At 36.1% G+C, this 20,954-nt stretch overlaps 1 protein-coding gene across 5 annotated transcripts in view; it reads right to left on the bottom strand.

Moving 5' to 3' along the window:
- The window catches only part of ANO3 (anoctamin 3), a 304,803-nt gene extending 288,740 nt beyond the window's left edge, over positions 1–16,063 (bottom strand). For 4 of the 5 annotated variants that reach the window (XR_010389446.1, XM_064512865.1, XM_064512866.1 and 1 more), the window contains exon 1: positions 15,502–16,063. Coding sequence is in view for 3 of the 5 variants with exons in the window: in XM_064512865.1 (XP_064368935.1) it covers positions 15,502–15,655 (154 nt within the window). In the remaining 2 variants the exon portion in view is untranslated. The remainder of the gene's footprint in view (positions 1–15,501) is intronic. The other variant, XM_064512868.1, reaches the window with a different exon arrangement.
- Between the last annotated feature and the right edge of the window lie 4,891 nt (positions 16,064–20,954).

The raw sequence follows: 20,954 nt of genomic DNA, 5'->3' as shown, positions 1-20,954 counted from the left end.
CTCCTCTCCAGTTTAAATGGTTCAAATTGAGCTACCAAGTTCAGTCAGAGAGAAAATTCTGAATTCTGCCCAACACAGTAGATTAGCTACAGTTTGATTAGAAGGAAAGAAAAGAAAGTCAGCTTTGGGCCTAAATCTTATTAAGAACAGAGAGACAACCTCCATAACTTTCATCCATAATGCAACATTAAGAGCAGGGTTTCTAAATTAAGAAAGTACTGGAAACTCTACACTGTCAATATTAGTCACTTGTGATAATTTGATTAGTAAGAATAATGCTTCATTTCAGTCATTTTATAAATGTGACTCTCTAGTTCCCTTTTAGCTAATATAACAAATATTCTTTTTGTACTCCATCCCAAACACTACCAGTTATCCTACATTTTTCATTTTAGGAAGGAAAATCATGCCAAAGGACATGCAGTGAGAAGCCAACTTGCGATATATCAGCGCCTACACACAGTAAATAAACTTTGAAGGCGTCAGCATAAAATAGAAGGAATTTCAGCATTTCAGATGTTGACTGACAACTCAGGATTGCTCAACGAACGTAATGCCTTCACAGTCATGTTCTGCTCCATATGTGAATATAGTAACGGATACATAGAGCTCATTAGTAGCCCAGAAAAAGCATGAAAGACACCAAATGGAACAGATAAAGAACAAACAAGGAAATGAAAACTTAGGATCCAGTTGTTTCCTCATATAAGTAGATGCAACACCTCCCAGTTTCTGTGGAAACTTTCGTATTTGAATACCGTGTCCAATTGTCAGAAACAAATTGGCAATTACCATTCTTTTGGCAAAAGATATGTTTACACAGATTTTAAAGACAAGTTTACCGTAAGAATAGGTACCATAATAACAAAGGAAGAGAAAAAGTTTAAATAGCACCCTGGTAATTTCTTTAGCAGTTCCTGTTTCATGAGCTCTTACAAAAGACTCACAAGACAGTTTGCAAAATTACCACTTGCATAGAAAGACCCATCTACTAATGGTTTACTAGTAATATGAGAAGAGAGGTATATCATATTAACATTGTTACATATTAATAATACTATCACAGCAGCTTTGATTCAGTGATCTGTGTAAAAGAAGTGCTGTGCTTACATGGAGCCCTAGTCATTTCAGTATACGGGTGCAGAAATACTGTATCATGCAGATTTCAACTACTTTTCAACTAAATAAACTTCTGACCAAGTTGACAGCTTTTACACATTACAGATGGTTCTCCAGTGTTTTTCAACTGCAAAATTAGTTACAGAATGATAAAATTTTCTAATCAAGTAGTTTTTAACATATTTATCATATAAATAATTATAATATATGTCAAACCAGAGACTATGAAAAATATCTTTCACAAATAAATGTGAATAGAGTACTTTTTAATACTGTTTAATTTGTTGTTACTCTGGTATCAAAACTTCAGTCTGATGATTTTCCTCATTAATAATACCTTGCAACCAAACTAAATAAATATATGAAAACAGTCCACAAACAGTAAGGATGAAGAAATATGTGTCATCACATCTTAGTCAGTAATTCTGTTCTTCATGTGCAGTGTTCACCCTGTTAGTGAAAGTTGTCTTACCTGAAACCCTATCAACTAACTACTGGGTTTTTATATATATACATATATACATATATATATATATATGTGTGTGTGTGTGTGTATATATACATACATATATACATACACATACACATACATATATATATACACTTTATACTTTTGTAAAAATACTTTAATCAGGAAATGTACATATTGTCATTAAATGATTAAATTTCCACCATTTGTTTTAATATAACAAAATCTTCCAGAAAAAGGTAGTCAAACTTCTTGAGATGACTAAGTATACAACTCTTTCAGCTATGCCTTGTGGTCCTTAATTTTAGCTGCACACATTGAAATGCTGTTATCAGACTTTGACCTAAGCAAACACTGTAAGAGCAGGTCCAAGTTAAAATTCACAGTCACAATTTCTTGCTAATTGAATCTCTTTTTGGCATCTTGTTCAAAGTGCTAACATTTAGAGACAGAGGGTTTTGATAATCACTATTTCTGTAAGTCAAAATAGGATTTGATTGTCATTTTTTGTTGGCATTAAACTTTCAGGAAGGAAGAAGCAACAAAGGAACTTTAATTTCAAGATGCAGTATATTTGGCTTTCAGGTTATTATTAGTAGCATTTACCAATTTAAGAAAAATAATTGATGCTATGTGGCTACAGAAACTATCTACTGAAGACTGTTTTAAGCAGTAACTGAAATTTAAGTCAATATGACTGCAATTTCAATTTACATTATACACTTAAATTTTGCTGCACTACTGGCTGAGACTGGCAATGAAGAGCACTGACTGATACGCAGGATTTCTTAAACAAGCAGCCTCAGAAGCAGTCTGCCGGTGCTGGTGTGTGCTGGCGCGGAGGGGCAAACAAAGGACTCTGTGCAGTCAAGTCAGCATCACTTTCATAGGGAGTTTTAGATACAGCACAGGGCAAAAGAGAAGGGTGATAGCTTTTGGCAGCACTGGAGACTATGCTGGAGTGATGTTGGCAGTCTCATACAGAACACAACTACTCAGCAGCAACTTCAGGAGCTGAGTCTTCTCCCATGAAAAGCAAATAGGCTGTTATTGGTGTCATTAAGTTATTTATACTTCTGCTTGGAGTCTTGGGCCCTTGGAGATTTTTGTAAGGTTATAAAATGTGTCAAAATGTAATGCATAGCGTAACGTTGTGACAAAAATATGAGACAATAGTACAATTCTACTTCAGAAAGAAAAGTTTCAAGCTTGGCTCTAACACTCAGAGCTTGCCTTGATAGACAAAAAACTTCCAAAATCTATTTGAATTTCTTAAGAAAAGTCTGCAGTTGTTTTTGTTTATATGTATGTTCTTCAGTGTGAGAAGCTAAAAGCAACAGTTATCCAAAGTCTTCTCTGAAATCAATGTTTCAGTGACAAACCTCTTAAAATAAGTTAAGGTAAGCACATTTGGAGTTGACTTGGGCACCGGGATCTTTGCCAGAGAACACAGGAAAGGATCTAGCTAGTTTGTAGTTCCTCTGTAAGGAAAATGCAATATTGGATGGGAAGTCCTTCAAAATTTTGCAGTCTAATAAATAAACTGTCAAGTTTAGGATGGTTATTTCAAGTTTTTAAACACTATCAGGACTTAGTTATCTTTTTCCCATTTATTTTCTTTACATTAATTGTACCTACAATGAAAAGAAACTTTTCTAATCAGGTAGTCTGGCAACAAGTAGCCACTCTGAGTTATTATAATAAGTCTTAATGATTTAGTAATGAAAGCCGGCATTGCAAACCAGGCCTGTGGAACCTTTGTTAAGTGAATCTAACAAGATAGAGTGTTCTTTCACATTCTCAAACAACATGTGTAGGGGGTTTTCCATCTTACCTTAGAAGACAGCTCTTTTGGATGAATAAGAGAAAACTTCTGCCCTGCTGTCTTATGCAGCTGCAGAGAGCAATAGTCCCAAACCATCACTAAACTCATGGCACTATCAACAGAAATGTTTTGGGGGGAAAGTTTCAACAAAGCTAACAGATCAGCTTGGAATATGTGGTAGTTTCATATTAGTAGCGTTTATCTGTTATTTATACACCTTATTTTTACATACCTTCTCAAAAGGCAGGATGGCACATTCATCCATATTGCTCTATTATTTGACATTACAAACCTAAAGCCTTGCCCAAACACACGACTCGGTTTCACTATCCCATTGCATGCAGCAAACTGAACAAAGAAGCACTGCCAATGCCAAGGGGTGGACTTCCTAGTCTGCTCTTGATGAAGGCAACATATGTATACATGCGCTGTCAGTTGTTCCAGATTTTAAATGAGATCTCAAATCGCCACATAAAATGCTTTAAAAATCATTGCCGCAGGCTTGGCACATCCTAGAGATTTCTTGACTCTCTCCCTTGTCTTTTCAGGAGAAACTAAACCGCCTAAGCAGTTAGTTTCAAATTCATTTCTGTGAAGTTATCTGCAGGCATTACTCCAAATAAATCAATCTACACTTCTAGGAGAAAAAAAAAAATCCCATAAAGTAAAACTATCTTTTGCTTGAAATTCACTTCAACTCTTAAATTAACTGAAGGTGGTTTATAAAGTGTTTTTAAAGAAAGAATAGTAGAGGAGTATCAGTAAATGACCTCTTTAGTACACCAAAAGGTCTCCTTGATGAAGGACAAACAATGGAATTTTCTTTGTTTGCTTCCTCGCTTCCTTCAAATTACGTTTGACAAAAATTTTCATTTTATGGTTCAGATTGACAGTTCAAATTTGCTTTGGTGGAATCCTACAGGATTACAAGTTGTTTGCTTGTTTTATAAGTTTGAGGTAAATCCCTCAGCTGATGCAAACATGCAGCAGCAGGAAGTTCTGTGAACTGCTGGCTATACTCAGCTTTACACCAGCAGAAAACCTTGCCTTTAAATGTGCCTACTTTTTGATTGGAAAAATAAGGAATAACATGCTTATGAATCACTATGCACTTGAAAATCAAAATGGCATTTAAACTCTAATAAAATACTGGCTCTCCTTTGGACTTATTAGAGCATAACCTCATTTCATTTATATTTTTGCCATTTAAGAAAAGGGATTACTGATGCTTTGCAAATCTTTGCTGTCTAGAAGTAGGAAGTTTTATGTAAGACAGATTTTATTCTTGCTGAAGTACCTCCAGTAAGCTTTATAAAATATACTGATTTAATAGCATAAATGGGGAAAAGTTGATGAACAGATTCACAATTTATTAAGAACCACAAAAAGCTGTATGGCATTTATGGCTCACCAGTCACTTAATGGTTTTGGGCAAATTGGTCAGGACCTATTTTTCACAAACACTGAGTGATTCCATTTCTATGCAGTCAGAAGGAGCCCAAATGCTTGATTATTTTTAACTGAGGCTCCTTAATCTCTTTACATTTCAATTTTCCATAAGTGGAGAAAAATGCATAAATAACAGAGAAAATCCATTATTGCTGAAGACATTCAAAGCTAGGTAGATGGTGTACATCATGTCAGACATTGTATAGCTTTGTCAACTGCATTCACAAAAAAAAGCCTAGAAAAATCATCTTTGAACTCCTTAATTTTTCTCTCTTCTTTGCAGAAAGTATATATGAAAAACAACTTTGTGAGCTTTTTCCTTTTTTAAAGAAGAGACTAACAGTGCCTTCCTTTAATGTTTTTGAAAGAGAATATTAAGAAAGAAAAGGAAAGCACATAAGAAATGGAAGGATTAATGTCAATAAAATCATGCATTAACGACAGATAGGTCAGAGTACTGAAACATTAAAAAAAAAGGCAGTGAAAGCATAGTTAAAGATTTGGTTTTGATAAAGGAACTGAAATGGATGTTTAAGCTGTGTGATAAAAAGGTGTCACTCCAAAAATGAGAGATATAAAGAAATGAGTGAGAAAAAAGATGGTAGAAATGAAAGTATAGACAGGCAATACAAAGGGAAAAGTCACAAGTGAAATGAAGCCACATAAAAAATTGTCAATGAATAGATGAGAATTACCTCCATAAACAAGGGGAGGGAGTTAGGAATTTGAACAGAGAGGAAGATTGATGCAAGTGCTGTTTATCAAGTAGATTAAAAGGGAGAAGAGAGTATGTTCTGACCATGAAGGAGAGAGAGAGTTAACAAGACTTGGTGAAACTGGATAACATGAGCTACAGGGAAAGAAGGGAGTTAAAGCTGCTGCCAAAAAGCGAGTGGAGGCCTAACAGTAGAATTCTTAATGTTGATTATGAGGGTTTTCAAGGAAAATCATAAGATGATCAGTTTTAAGGTGTCCATTTTTGCAGACTCATTTAAGCTCACTCTACCCCACTTTTGAGCTAGTGAGAACAGTGGTTTGGGAACTTCTGTCACAGTGAATAAGCTCTGCACTTGTGAAGCTGAAGATTGATTTGCTCAAGCCAAGTGCCATACCTCCCATAGGACATGTGTGCTGACTATTCTGAGAAAGTGGCAGGATATCCCTGAGGACATACTGAAAACATGGCCAACAGGAGGCTTTCCTGTTTTCCTTTCCTCTGAAATAACAGATACCAATCACTATCAAACTAGGTGGACTTTCGACCTGACTTAGAAGGGGAATTCCTGTAAGTCCTATCAAGGACAGCAATGCACAACAGTTCCCAAGAAGGAGTGATGGGACAGCGAAGGAGAGAAAATCAGAAGGCAGGCTGGTAGAGGTCAATGTTATATCATTAGGGAACAAGGTTTTTTAAAAACAGAATCAATAGTTATCAAGTTGAGGTCCACTATAACTAATGCTACAAAGCAGTAGTAGTGGAACATGGAAAAAAATGTTTGCATGATAAAGACAACCTGAATTTTGAGGCTGGCTATATGTCTATAAACAGGACACCTATTTATACACTTGTGAAGGCCCCTCACTATTTCCTTCCTGAGGTAAATGATGGAGCCAGTAGAATATCCTGTGTGAAAAATGTGTACTAATGACTGAAACTGTGTTCTTCCAGAAATGAAGGAAAAAGATTCATCAAAAAACATTTGTTACATCATTTAGTTATATTAGTCACAGAACAAGGACAAATCATTCCCAAGAAGTATGAGATGCCAACTTCTTGAATAAATATTCAAGTCCATTCAACTTAGTTTTAATGATCCTTGAATCCTGAGGATTTATGTTCTCCTTGGGTTTTTATATACAAAAATAAAAAGCCACATAAATGTATATGCATACACACACAGAGAGTTCTTAAATCCTGAATGACTCAACCTTTTGTCTTTTTTGACAGAAATAATTTATCAGCGCTACCCAAAATACACTTGCTATTTTTGCTGCTGGGTTGTTTCTAAAATAACGTTAAGTTTAGTCAATGTAAGTGAGCAGACATGATCAGCACCTCATACCAGGCGTTCCATAGAGCCACATTAAATGGCTGACACAAATATTATAGCAAAACTAGGGTTCTCTTTCAATAGGTCTTTGTTTTCTCAGAGACGGCTTCCAGAATCCATGCATTTTTCAAGACAGTTGTTTAAAAAAATACAGATGAATATAATTATATCCTTGATAGATGCACATCAGAAGTTACCCTTCGAAAGCACTGAGCACAATCCAGTCTTTAGCCTGTCAGAATGCCATTAAATAAAAAAGCCATTTTGTCCTGCAATCCCTGCAGGCCAAGATCCCCTATTCATTATTTTTTGTCTCTTTAAAGCTGCACTAACAGTCCTTGCCTTAGCAAGGCTCCTGGAATGGAGACATTGCAGACCTTTTATGTCTCATCCTTTAGCAAAATAGAATGAGACAGCAGGAATTTTGAGCATAAATCTACGCCATAGCAACACACAATTTTGATGGTGGTTCATTTAAATAATTTATCAGGGTCCTTTTTCTGGTTCAGCAGAAGGTATCTGGGTAGGTGAGAGATTGATTAAATGAATAATGCCTACAAGAGTGTTTTCTGTGAATATTTTATAATCTTTTCTTGCAGAATTGAAAACTTTTGAGTGGAAAGGGAGCAGGGAGCAGGGTACTGATCAAAATTTTCAGCCTTGGAATGTCAAAATAAAAATGTTTAGAACGTAAAAGGTGGCAATATTAAGAAGCTCGCCATATGGACTCTAAGTTACTCTAATAACTACAGGGAATTCTGATATTTAGTACTTCCTATATGCCTAGAGAGAAAAAGAAGTCATGGATTTTAACCTCTTATTTCAGAGACCTTGTGCCATGCACACTATGGTAACTGCCAGCATACCTTGTATCTATAACGACTGCGAATGGACTGACTTGTTACTCCATATTCCAGAAGGAAAAGGATGCAAGAAAGCAAAGAAATTAAGGAAAAGGATATTTAAAGCAACTATCAGAAAAAAAGCTGCCATTAAAAGTGAGAGATATCTTCATAACCTCTAATGTAAAGTACCAGAAAATTCTTTGTTTGAAATTACACAAGAAAAAAAGATACTGTAGAAGTTATCTTGTACTTTAGGGACGCAAATGAGACTGTTCAATAATTCTGTTCCTTAGAATTCTGTTCCTTAGAAGCAAATTTTCTAAGAACTATTTTACTACCTTTTTGGTTAGTAACATTCTGTAACAACAAATGTTGCTGCACACTACAATGAGAACTTTTGTAAAACACTTACAGAGCAAAATAAAAGTGCAGCAGAGAAATCAGGGAGATTATTGCTTACTTACTGTTTTAAAGTGCTGCTGAGTTCTCTTTTGATACAGGAAGGAACATCTGTGTTTTAGAAATACTGAGACAAGTTCTCTTTTCAAAACTCACACAGCTAGAGAAGTTTAGCATACTTACACTGGTTCAAGAAATTCATGTGTTCAGATCCCGAGTGATTTTTTTTTTTTGAAGCAGAAGCATAAGTACGATAAACAAAGATCCAAGTTGTATTAATACATTTGCATAAACAGTACTTAATTCCTAAGGATACCCTCTCCATTCTGTTATTTTACCAGCAAAACACCTCATTTCAGGATTGAGAATAACAGGCAGCTAAATTCTCTCTCACCATGAACTCTTAGAAAAACACACTTGCCTCTTCGAGCACCACTCAAAACTTTTTCTATTTATAACATTCAGCTGCCCGCTTAGATAACTCTGTGTATAATTCCCTCTCTCCCATGATATCCTTTTTAAAATATTACAAAACATGTGTTTCCAGGAACGCTGTCCCCACCACACACGTTTTTTTTCTTAAATCAGACTAACTGGGGCCAGATTATAATACCGATATAAATACTGTGAAGGTCTAGTAAAGCTGGTAGAGTTTCTCTGCATTTACAGTGGTATAACAGAAATCTAAATATAGTTCGATTTGTTGATACAAAAAAGAAACAGATTTTAGCTATGCCTTATCCACCAGGTACTAAATGATATCACTTGTTTCCTCATCACATACTGTCTAGACACCACTATCAAATATTACAATAAATACTATGTTCAAATGTGGAATTCAGATGTTTTCTACACTGCTAGAGGAGCACCCTTCTTTACCTACCCCACCACCAGTTACCTATATGTGACCATCAGTCTACTCCACATGTAACACTAATGACCTCCAGACTTGTTCTTTTAAAAGTTAGAGCCTCAACAGGATATTTTGCTGTTATAGTAGCATATGAAGACATATCATTACAATTAAAATTGTTTAGAAACTTTAAAATGCCTCAGTGCTTTCCCCCTCTGCATTGAAGCATCTTGCATCCTATAGCATTCTGGAAACCTGCTTGTCAATTTATGCTCATTAAAGGAGAAAAGACTTCGGCACACAGACTTGCTTCTGCTAACAACTAAAACACAAAACACATCAGTCCAGACTCAGTAACAAAAGTCAAAAAATGAGGGCAAGAGTCAGGTCTGAACAACCTACCTATAACACATGATATCTTACACCTACACAGCTTGAACACAGCAATGAGACACTGCTAAGTATTGACTTTGCCTTTCAAACCAGGCAAAATTTTAGTAACTTCTGTGAGGGTGACATATTCTTTACGTAGACATGCTTCATCTATTGCTACTGAAGGAATTTGGGAAATAAAATGCACATATCTGTTGTCCAATTATAAATCATTAGAGTATCTTTACTCAGAATTAGTTGACCTACTCCACCCTCGAACTGAAAGTAAATAGCTCATTAAAGGAAGGAAGAGCACAGAAGAGAGATGATGCCTGTGGGAAAAATTAGATTTCTATATCCAGCTTAGTTTCCACTTATTGTACCCATATGAGGATAGAAATCATGACCCCTGAGGGCAGAGGTGAATGCCTTAGTACATTAGGCCTCTATGTGATCTCTGAATTATTCATTAGCTACGGGCTTATTTTGTATATTATTAATGAACTTTTGGTACACAGGGCAGTGCCAAAGAGAGACAAAGATCTCCCAGTAATAGCACATGGTACATCTTTAGGTAGAAAAGCAAAAATACAGACTCATGTCAGCATTAATGTCTCAGCTCTACTGAGGACATGCTATGTAACTCGAACCCCAATCTCCATGCATATATGAGCAAACACGGTTCTTTCCCTTTCCCTCCAGTCACTGTACAAGATGTCCATTTCATTTTTAAAAGTAGCAGCATGTTAATTACGGTGATTTCGACATAATAAAATCTACCTCTGTTTTACTTTGTAAACTTAAAGGCCTTATTTACCATGATTTGACACAAATTGTACAGAACAGTTCCATTTAGCCTCCAAGGTAAAGTCAAAATTAAAGATAACAGCTCAGAAAGATATATAATTATTCTGTTATCCATCAGAAATAATGAAATACATTCTGCGGTGTGGAGGTTAGAAGACTGCTAATAACTTACTATGTATCTGCTTTACTGCTGAATAAATTATTTTTCTTGGTGGTTTTCAAATAAGCATTGGCTTTACGTGGCATAGCACATAGAAGGGTTATTTCTAAATATTGATCTGCCTGACAAGTGTCTCAGCTGCTTCTTGAAAGGAAGGAAAGATGCATTCCTTGACCTTTTCTTGTATTATAAGAGGAAATTGGGGGGGGGGGGGGGCTGGGAAGTAGAAAAATAGTGCCTAATCTTTCTGCAAAATATAATCCACAACAAGAAAACATTTACACAGTTTGAAAAATGAGGTTAGTGTGGATGTTTCAAGTTTGAATTCTGCATTGCACTACAGCTTTATACAGAGCTCACTTCAAGATAAGGATTTCAATTGCATTTCAACCAATAAAATTGCTTTCCTGTATATATCATCTTTTTCATCATGTTCTGGGGGCACCTGAAGACAAGTTTTGCTCATCCTTTCCTTTTTATCCCCACATGTTCTGACGGCTAGCCAGAGACTGTTATATAGTCCAGTGAAACTCTAGTCAGTCCCATGGCTTTTTTAACCCCCAAAGGCTATGCTGCTGTTCAGGTTTTGCTAAAATGAAAAAATTCAGTTGTTGCCTCTCTCTGTGCACCTACTACATGGGTGGTCTTGGACGCAAAGTATGAACAAAACACTTGGAAGTGTTTACTCAATTATATCACCTTTGTCCAACAGCAACCATTTTCCTTTCCCCAAGTACCCTATTAATCTAGCTATGCTGTTGTGCCACATGGATCGTTCAAAGCATTTTTCAGGAACGTGTCCTTAATTTTTTTCTTTTCTCTTTTTCTTTTCTTTTTCTGTTTTTGAAAAAATAACCCTTTTCAGTCACTACCACTTTATTTTGTATTTCATTTTGATCCTTTTATATGTGCATGCATACAGCAGCAGCAGGTTTTTCTTATACATAGGCAGATCTGCAGTAAAAATATCTGCTGTTAAATTGGAACTTGTTTCTGGAAAATAATTTTCACATCCCTTCCCCAAACAATTCATCTATGCAAGGCTCACAAGAAAGTCAGAAAATTTTGTCTTTCCAGCTTGGACACTCAATGATTTCTTGCCTGTACTGTTCTACTGAAAGTGACATACTTAAAACTGTTTGATTTAGTGTACATCTCACTTAAGGAGAGCGCTGTACTCTCACCCCACAACAGCAGTCACATTACTAAGACCTCACTCATGCTCATACATTTTTAGGAGGTTTCTTCATTCATAGTTAAGAATCACTCAGACAAAGCCACCCTCAGGAACATGTTACAGAATTTCAATGGAGAAATGTTCGAGCATCATAAAAGAAAAATAGGAAGATAAAGGCCGTTATGGTATGCTGGATGTTTTTAGTCCTTTCCAAGCTAACGAGAGACAAAGCAGAGTAACATCTATCAGAGATAAGATTTAAATTTGCAAAAATATTTACAGCTAGAATATTCAGATTTGCTTTGCTTTCTGGGAAAAGTCTTAACAGCAGGCCCAAGAGAAAATCATGCCCTGGCAAATACAACAAAGATCAGTTCCTGTATTTCTGGAGCTTACATGACCTTCCGTTGCCCATTTGTGAAGATGAATTGCTGTAGCTGTGACACTGGCATTCATATTATCATAGTGTATTAAAACTAAAATTCTTCTTTGCCAGATAGATAGTATATAAATCAAGATAAGCTTTATTTTCTTAAAGATCACTTTATCTATCTAAAAACCATCAACCCCACATCATCCTCCACGCCTACAAGTATGGCTATTCCATTCATACTTTCATTTAGAGTTGGCTAACCCGAGTGCCAAGGGAATAGAGTGCCATGGGAACCAAGATTTGTCATTGGTCTATTCATGGAGCATTTGCTAAGCCAAGCTTGGTCACATTTCAGGATTTCATCTTCTGAAACAATGCCTCAGTATTACACTGCAAGTGGTCAACCCCCAAAGTTTTCAATTAAGCTCTGCATGTAGATACTAATTCTATCCTAAAAGCTATTACATTACACAGAGAATGAGAATGCCATTGAGAAGCATTATCTACTGATAATATTCAGGGATACACTTGGAAGGAGCTGTTTCCCTCTGTGGAAACTCAAAGAGAATGAAGTAGGCTGGTTTGCATTTTTTATCCATCTTTGGTAACCTTTTATTAAAGTTTAACTTGCAAAAAAGTGAATATTTATGATTATTCATAGAGCTAACCATAGTTTCTATTATTTGAGACACTGCCTGACATTGTAACTATACATAGAATGTTAATTAAACAACACTCTTGTTCTTATTCTAGCATACTACTTTCTATAGTATGTTCTGATGTATGTGCAGACCCCAAATAAATATGTTTCAGGATTGCTACTTGCATTGGTATCAAAGATGGAGTGAAATACAGGAAGTTAAACTTAAAACATTATTCTTTCCCACTGAAGAAGAGAGATTAGGAAAGTGATTAAACATATTTATATCCTATTGTAATGGGACAAATTTTAGGTTAAAGCAGGAACAAAATGAAAAATGTGGTTAATATTTTCCTGTCCCAAGAACTCTTCATAGACATCAGATCTCTTAATAAAGTTTCCATTTTAAAGGCATTTTTACTTACACATGCAAGCAAAACCAGATTGTATTTCCGGATACCAGTTAACTTTGTCAGAGCGTTCACTCTTCAGTATTTGCACTGTTAGGTGTTATATTGAAAATTAAACCATTAGTACCACAAGAAGAAAAGTTTTTCTTTCTTAACTGACAATCTGTATATATTGAATCCTGTACTTTGGCACACAAAAATTCATATACAGCATAGCATAACAAATTTTAAACAGCAAATCTCTCAACACAGCAGATTGAATAGAAGAAAAAGGACTTTTTATGCTCTGTTGATGCTTTTTCTAGGTTCACATCAAGTTCTTACTATTGTTTTCATAGCCTATGTACCAATATATCATCGTTTACTGAGGTTTTGAATGATTTTAGAGCAGTTCTTTAAATCCTCTTTAAAAAAACTTGAAAATCTTAAAAAAGTATTGAGGCTAAGTGTAAGGTTCCCACACCTGTAACTTTCCCCTGAAGGGGCCACAACCACCCCTTCCCTGTGGCATCCTGGTGGAACCCTACGGAGCCGCCACTAATGAACCCGGTGCAGCACTCTCAGGCAGGGTGTTGACTTTGATTTCTTCAGGTATGAAGATTTTCATACTGTTGTCACTACCTGAGAACACCGAAATTTTGCTCTTAGGATTTTGACATTTCCCATTGCTCAGAGAGTTTTCATTTTGCCTATGAAACTGGAAATAGCCTGCACATTAAGAAACAGGGTCCATCTTTTTAGTATAACTGAGGGCTATTTATATTTATCAATGAGCATGGCTGAGCAAGTCGAAGTTCCTTTTAGGAAATGATATGTGGAAGCCAAATAGAATTTGTTTACAGTGTTTCATTCAGACCTCAGCCAGCCCAAAGCAACACTGGAAACTACAAAAGGCTTGCTCGCTCCAAGCACGGGTAAAATAAATACAAAGGCAGTTTTAGAAGGCAAACGGTGAGATTTCACTAGGGAATGGGAACAGCAGAGTTTGAAACAAGTATTTGCAGGAAGTAATTTCACTGAAAAGAAAATAACTTATCTTCTAAGAGTTGGATCTCACAAGGAGATTTGATTTTTTTACTCTCTCTCTTGCAGAACTCTGTTATGATTCCACAATACACAGCTCATGCTGAAAGTTTGTTTTACTCTTGATCAGTTTGATAGGCTAAAACATATAGCTTTGGCGTTTAGGGAAATAGCAAAGTATATCACCTAGGATATGCATAAGTTCTGTAACAGCGCTTCTTTGGGGTATGAGAGGTAACTTTAAGGTTATGTTATAGGACCTCAGGGTAACAGATAGACATCTGACTCCTGATCTTGCAGAGACCTGCTAACAAAAGGTTCACTTAAAAGTATAGCTACTGGAGTAATTCTGCTCCACAAATTTAAGAGTAGGCTTTACAAGAAGTAAAAGCAAAAAATTTCTATTAGAGAAACACAATATATCTATTTTTCTTTCAAGAGAATAGATAGCATGGCTATCTATTATTTGGTCATTTTGTAAGAAACTGAATTTAAAAACTAAAGAAGCATGCTGTTCCAGAAGTTTGTTAGCAAGTTAAAATTATGAAAGACTTCTGCAAAGTGAAAGTTGCAGTCTTCCACTGTAGCTTGTGCTTCCACAGGATAAGACACCATTCACATTTAGATGCTATCTATTTCTCTTGTTTGTACTTAGTTCTTAGTGATCATAAGTAGGTGCGAACGTGGTCAAAATCAAGTTAACCTTTGCAAGTTGTGCAAGTCATACATAATGTAGCCAATAAAAAATCAAAATAAGCATTTTAAAAAGATATTTCCTAAATGAATGACCATCCAATAACTTGGAGGGCTTTAAAGGGTACAAGTGAGGCTGCATAGATTAACTGCAGGTATGTTCCTGATTACATTAGCAACTCTAAGACAACTACATTCTGTACCTCATCATGACCATGTGAATTTCTAGAGAAATTAAATTTCCATGGTGCTTATTTAGCTGACATTTCCTGGGGCCTATTCTAGCTATATGTACCACCTGGCACCAAACAAATTATAAATGATCCTCATGTGTCATGAAAAAGTCTTACAGCATATGCAGCTCCTCCTTTAATAGCCCTGCGACAAAAAATAATATCAGAGGAGGGCAAAAGAGGAGGCACAGTGCTAAGCACTAGAGAGCATAGCCTATACACTCACCTTGGAAAGTCTGATGTGAGAGCAGCTGCTGGGGCTGCTCTAACTTACAGAAAAGCTGTTTCATCTCCTACAGAAAGCTAACCTTCCAGGTAACGCAAAGGCAGCAATCTCTCAGACTCTTCCTTCAACAGCACCCTATATGCTGTCATTCTCAGAAGACACTGAAAACAATATGGGCTTTTTTTGCCCTTCATTTTTTTAAACAGTCATTATATGTTCTACCCTTTATCTGAGGTAAAAATGGCTTTATATATTGCATATATGCGATAACAAAGCATACTATATTTCTTCTTGTTGGTTCTTAGTTTACTCACATCATGTAACATGAGTAAATAAACACAAATTTGATGAAATAGTTCATATAAATGCAGGCTTACCAGCTGGTGCAGAATGTGAGCAGTGAAGTTGAAAACTGTGAGAATCGGCACATACTTCACTGAATTTGCCTTCCTTAAAATCTGACTTGGAATCCTTTTTGCTCTCAATCTCATCTGAAGAAAGTTTATCCAGTTCAATTAAAACAGCTGACATTGCAAGATAGTCTCAGTTTAACTCTCCCCTGGCCTAAAAGAAAACAAAGCTAAACAAAAGGAGAAACCACCTAAAGTTCAGCTTTCCCAAACTTGCAGTCTGGGGAAAAAATAACCTCCTTTGATAAAAAGTATTTCCCTCAACTGTAACAGTGCAAAATGTTGACTTTAATGACATGAGAAACAGTATTTCCAGAAAGCCGTTCTTCTAACTCTGAAGCATTTGCTAAATATTATAGTTTTCTACCTTAAAGGAGAGCTATTTCTTTAAGAAGTTCTTCTGTTCTTGTAATGACAGCAATATTATGGCATTTCTGTGAAGCTGCTACAAAAATAGAAAGGATAAGTGGAGACATCTGTCTGTCTGCTCAGTTCTGGGCTTAATAACTTTGTTTTAAGAGTCTAATTCACATTTTGTTACCACTGGTCCAGCTGGGAGGGGCTAGGCAATACCAATGAAAACAAGTGCATCCCACACACCAACCCGTCAGCGAGGGTCTGGCAGCAGCAAGGGGGAAGTTACTCATGGCACTTCTGTTTCCTCAGTGAACATTCAGCTCTTTGTCTGCGATGTGTGTGACAAGAGAGATGTCCACCGGCCAGATCATTCCTTGAAAACACAAAAGAAACCATTCTGGGTTCCTCTGTTTCTTATTTCAAAGCCTTGATTCTAAGTAACTTCTTTTCCTAGGGAAACCACTCACACTAACATTAAGGAAACTCTTTGCACCTTTTAAGGTAAATATTTTTTGCATTTTTCTTTTTTTTACATGCAAGTAAATCTCTACAGAACTCAGGACACTAAAATGATCTGTTTTGCTCCTCTCCCTTCCTTACTCAGCCTGTGTCCCACCAGCTAGTGTCTACCATAAATAGTGCCAAGAGAGGCACCCACTGGTAGTGGCAGGAAACTACATGACTACAGGAACATCAGAAGCCTATGCACCGCAGATTGATAGGCTTATTAGTATGAAGTTAATTTTTAATTTCCCTGTAGAATAGCAGAACTGATAAAGCATGAATTGTCATTTACAAAAACATTTTACACCAGAGCTTCCGGTAAGAAACTTGCCAAATCTACAACACAGGAAAAGGGGCTGTGATGATTTGCTAACTCACTTTCTTACTTAGCATCTATTTGCTCCGTGTGAAAGAGTAGTAAGTAATGCAAGAAAATCCATGCAGCTGTACAGAAGCTTTTAACAGTCTCTTGCACTGCAACAAGAGACATGCAGCCCTTACAAATACCAAGATACATTTTCTCTACACTCAACTCGATAGAGGTGAATGGAGATTGCAATTGTCAGGGCCATCCATGCTAACGTGAGTCAGTTTTAAACTGAACCCTGATGGTAACCTCTGTAATCTCTATGCAAGCAGGTAGAGTGCTCCCATGTGCCTGCATAGCAAATGTATGGCTAACCAGAAGCCAGTTGTAAAATAAATGTACTGCTGGGAGATTTCCCTAAGTCAAGGGAATTTGCAAGAGGTGATTTCCAGGTAGGTTACAATCAAAGTAAGGAACTCAAGGGCAGTAATGAGGTTAGTATTAATAAATAATCTTACATGGAGCTGTTGCAGAAAGTCCAAGGGGAAGCTTCCAAGGAGGCCAGAAATCATTTGAGGCAGTTGTCTCCGTTTCATTTCACTTCAGTTAATGCACTCCAGGGGTAGGAAAAAGAGACAGCTTGGTAAAAGAGTCACAACACATCAAAACTTTAGAAATGGTTATATAACAGGGGAAAAACAAACAAGTAAGCAAACGGTACTCAGTTTGGAAGGCAAATTAAGCAAGACTCATGCCAAGAAGGGCAAAGAGAAAGAGTTAGTAAAATCCAGACTTGCATTACATCCTCTTAATAAAACCCTATTTCAGTTCCTGTTTTAAATATGTAAAATCTAGTTGTGCCATTACTGTTGGCTAAGTAATTTGTGTTTTTGTCTTTTAAAAGAAACTTCCCCCAAATGAGAATGCTGGCTGCTAAATTTGTCAGAGGTAACAGGTTCTACTACTATATCCCATACAAAATCTGTAACTTAGATTGCCCTTTCCTATTTATAAATAAGCAAAAGACCATATTTTATGTGGAGTTGTTGCTCTTATAGGTCCAATATATCAATACTTCTAAAGAAAGCAGAAGCTTAATCCTATAGTGACAATGCATTATGAACACACAGAGGGAGAATTGTTTTTCCAGCATTCAGTGTCCTCAGAGCTTTATATTATGTCTAAGCCAGATACTTACAAATTTTCTCGGATATCTGAACAGTTCCACCTCCTATACAAATCCATATCTGAAGGTTTTAGGTTTCTCCAAATTATTCTCTGCTGTAATTCAATTAACATTTGCACGTACTATAAGATGGAAATGCTCCAACAGCTAAGTATATGGGAAACAGCCTAGAGATTTTGTGGTAGGGCATCTGTTCAGAACTGCAGCATCTTCATTCAAATACATACTCAACACAACCAGGCAGGAAGTAAATACATATTTTGGGTCTCTCACCTCTTTTTCCAGCATAACTGACACAACTTTTTGTCAGCAAATCAACTCTACTCCCACAGCAATTTGCAAGGCCTTAGCAGGAAAAACACAAACTTGACTCAGGTCAGACAAAAGAACAGCAGAGACCCTTGTGCACTCACAGGTAAGAATGGGATCTGGATGCATATTTTCTGGAAGGAAGAAACTAGGCCTCACAGGGAAATATGTTTGCTGTTAACATATGTATTTATTAATAAATTCCATGAATTGCCATCCCATTATTCCTAGATCTTGTTGTAGACACAACCTGAGAGGAGAGGAAAAATACAAATTCCCAAATTAAAAAAAAAAGAAAAAAAACCCAAAAAAGTGAGGTATAAAACAAGTCAAGACCTTGTTTCTATTTTAGATATCTATCATCCTCATCAACAATTTCAGTCACACAGAGGCTAATGACCCACTGCACCAAGGGCCAGACTGAATTTCTGGATCTTTCACTCAGTACACAAGAGAAAAATTAGCTGACCCCAAAATGTCTTTGACTAAGCAGTCTCCTCTCTGAAGCGCTCGCTAAGAACTGCAAGACAAGCAGAGAGCTGAATGAAAATAGATAAGGGAAACAGAAATAGTTGGCCTACATACTTACTGAAGAAACTTTGTAGTCCAGTGTGAACCTAGTCAGATGTTATAAAATCTCTTAGCTGAGTGTAGACTACAGGATCCTCCACACAATAAAATAAACAAGATTTCGCCCATAGCAAAGCACATGCAATTTTTTTTTCCTCATAGCAAGTAACACAAAGCCAGCTATTACTGGTTATCTAAAACAAGTTTCCTGAAAACCTGACTACCCAGTAGGGCTCTAATAGTAATTGCAGTGTTTATCCTGTCTCACTTAGTAAAGGAGTGACAGTTTCAGAAAATACAAGTCAAAGTGAATTTCATTCTTTCATACAAAGAAAATTATCCATCACATTGGTTTACTTTATTCTTGAAGTCTAATTGGAATATTCATTCGAGACAAGCCATCTAAATAGCATGGGCACCACATGGAAATGCAGGATTTCCTTGCTGCCCAGCAAAACAGTGGGTCTCTGGAACAAATCCTAAAGCTGCACCTGAAAATCTATGACTTCAAAAATATTGGTAGTGTTCTGCACACAAGCAGAACAGAATTAAAAAAAAACCCTATACTCTAGAGAGCTTTAACACAGACAGCAGAAATTTGATTTAAAACAAGAAATGTACAATTCAGTTTTATCTAATAGAAAAAGAGAGCCCATAAATACATTATGCTGTAACAAATCAACAATTTTTCTTAAATAGCAAATATGTTTATTCTCCCTTAGCATACTATTTGATGGTATCTTTTATTTTAATTGAAAAAGGATCTGTTTAGATTTCCACAGAAATGGCTGTTCTTATTACACTAAGAAATAGGGCAAGAAAATGCAATTTATCTTCTGTAAGCGACCTCAGAACGCCACAGACTGTCTGCTAAATCAATGTAGGCACAAACTGGAATTTGATTATTTTACTATATAATCTTTATCATTCTTGAGCTAGTAGAAAAGTGAGGCAATTCTGGCAACATTCTTCTGATGAATTAGCACAATTGAATATATTTTACAAATAGCTTTCCCAGCAATATTGAATAATCAATCTTAAAAGCATATTTTTATACCTTTCATTTTCTTATTGAATGTTGTTCAGAGGAAACAATTTTAAATTTTGAATTAGCTATCCCAAAAGAATTTACTGATTTTTTTTTTTAATTACTAGCAGGATACAATAAAATGCTATCCTAAAATAAAGCTTAGTAACAACCATTCTCTCTGGGGAAAGAGATAGCAATTAGGTAACCAGACAGCACACTCCGTCTCCACCTAACTTTAACAAGTGAAACAGGAAAATAAGCTGGCAAATTTCATAAATAGCAGGCAGACTTAATGAAACACAGTCCAAAAATCTCAGGGCTGTTTAATCTTTACACTGCCTAGTTGTGTGAATACATTATGTAAAAAAATAATTTAGGGCAATCCAACTTTTTAAAATATAGATGTATCACTGACACATAAGTAAACAAGGTGCATTCAGAATGTGATCTGTCATTACAGTGCAAAGAAACATCATTTGTATTCTTAAAATAGTCTTTAAAATAGGTATTTTGGCTTAAGATGCTACTACTGAGATTCATTTTGTCCCCAAGTAACATTTATACTTTTCAACTTTTATTTTGTCATGTGCTGAATCCCTCCAACATAAAAAGGATTATTTGTTTGTTAATTATAATGAGAAGTACTTGACATTAAAGTATTACTAATAAGAAAGTAGCAGTTCCTTATTATTATTTTATTCAGAAGAAATACAGTGGTTGCATTAAATTTTTTTTCTGAAGAGCAATCAGAGGAAGACCATTAAAGGCCTGTTGACATCGGAAAGCTAAATGCATGCACAAGACAGCCTGTTATCAGAAAAGCAATACTTGTTTAAGAATAATTTTTCAGGGCTATATAAAAAATATTTTCCAGCAAAGGGAACATAGGAAAGGAGTAATCAACCTCCCCTGTATATAGATGAACTTATGGTTGTATCAGATATTTACAGAGATAGACTATTTCTGCTCACACATTAGAAGGCTGTTGCTTTGTCTGCATCAGGCCTTCAGTCCTTTTACAGTTGCTAACATATAGCTAAATCTTGATGTGGCTAAAGCAACGAGCAGTTTCCTCCAATGAAATGTTGCTTCTAGACAAAAAGTAAAGACTAGAAGGCCAATGCTAAGGACAAATGGTCTTGCCCAGTAAAGTGCCC

The sequence above is a fragment of the Dromaius novaehollandiae genome, chromosome 5, assembly GCF_036370855.1.
Source record: "Dromaius novaehollandiae isolate bDroNov1 chromosome 5, bDroNov1.hap1, whole genome shotgun sequence".
NCBI lineage: Eukaryota > Metazoa > Chordata > Aves > Casuariiformes > Dromaiidae > Dromaius > Dromaius novaehollandiae.
Note: the sequence above shows the minus strand (reverse complement) of the source record. Positions and strands in the feature narration are given on the sequence as shown.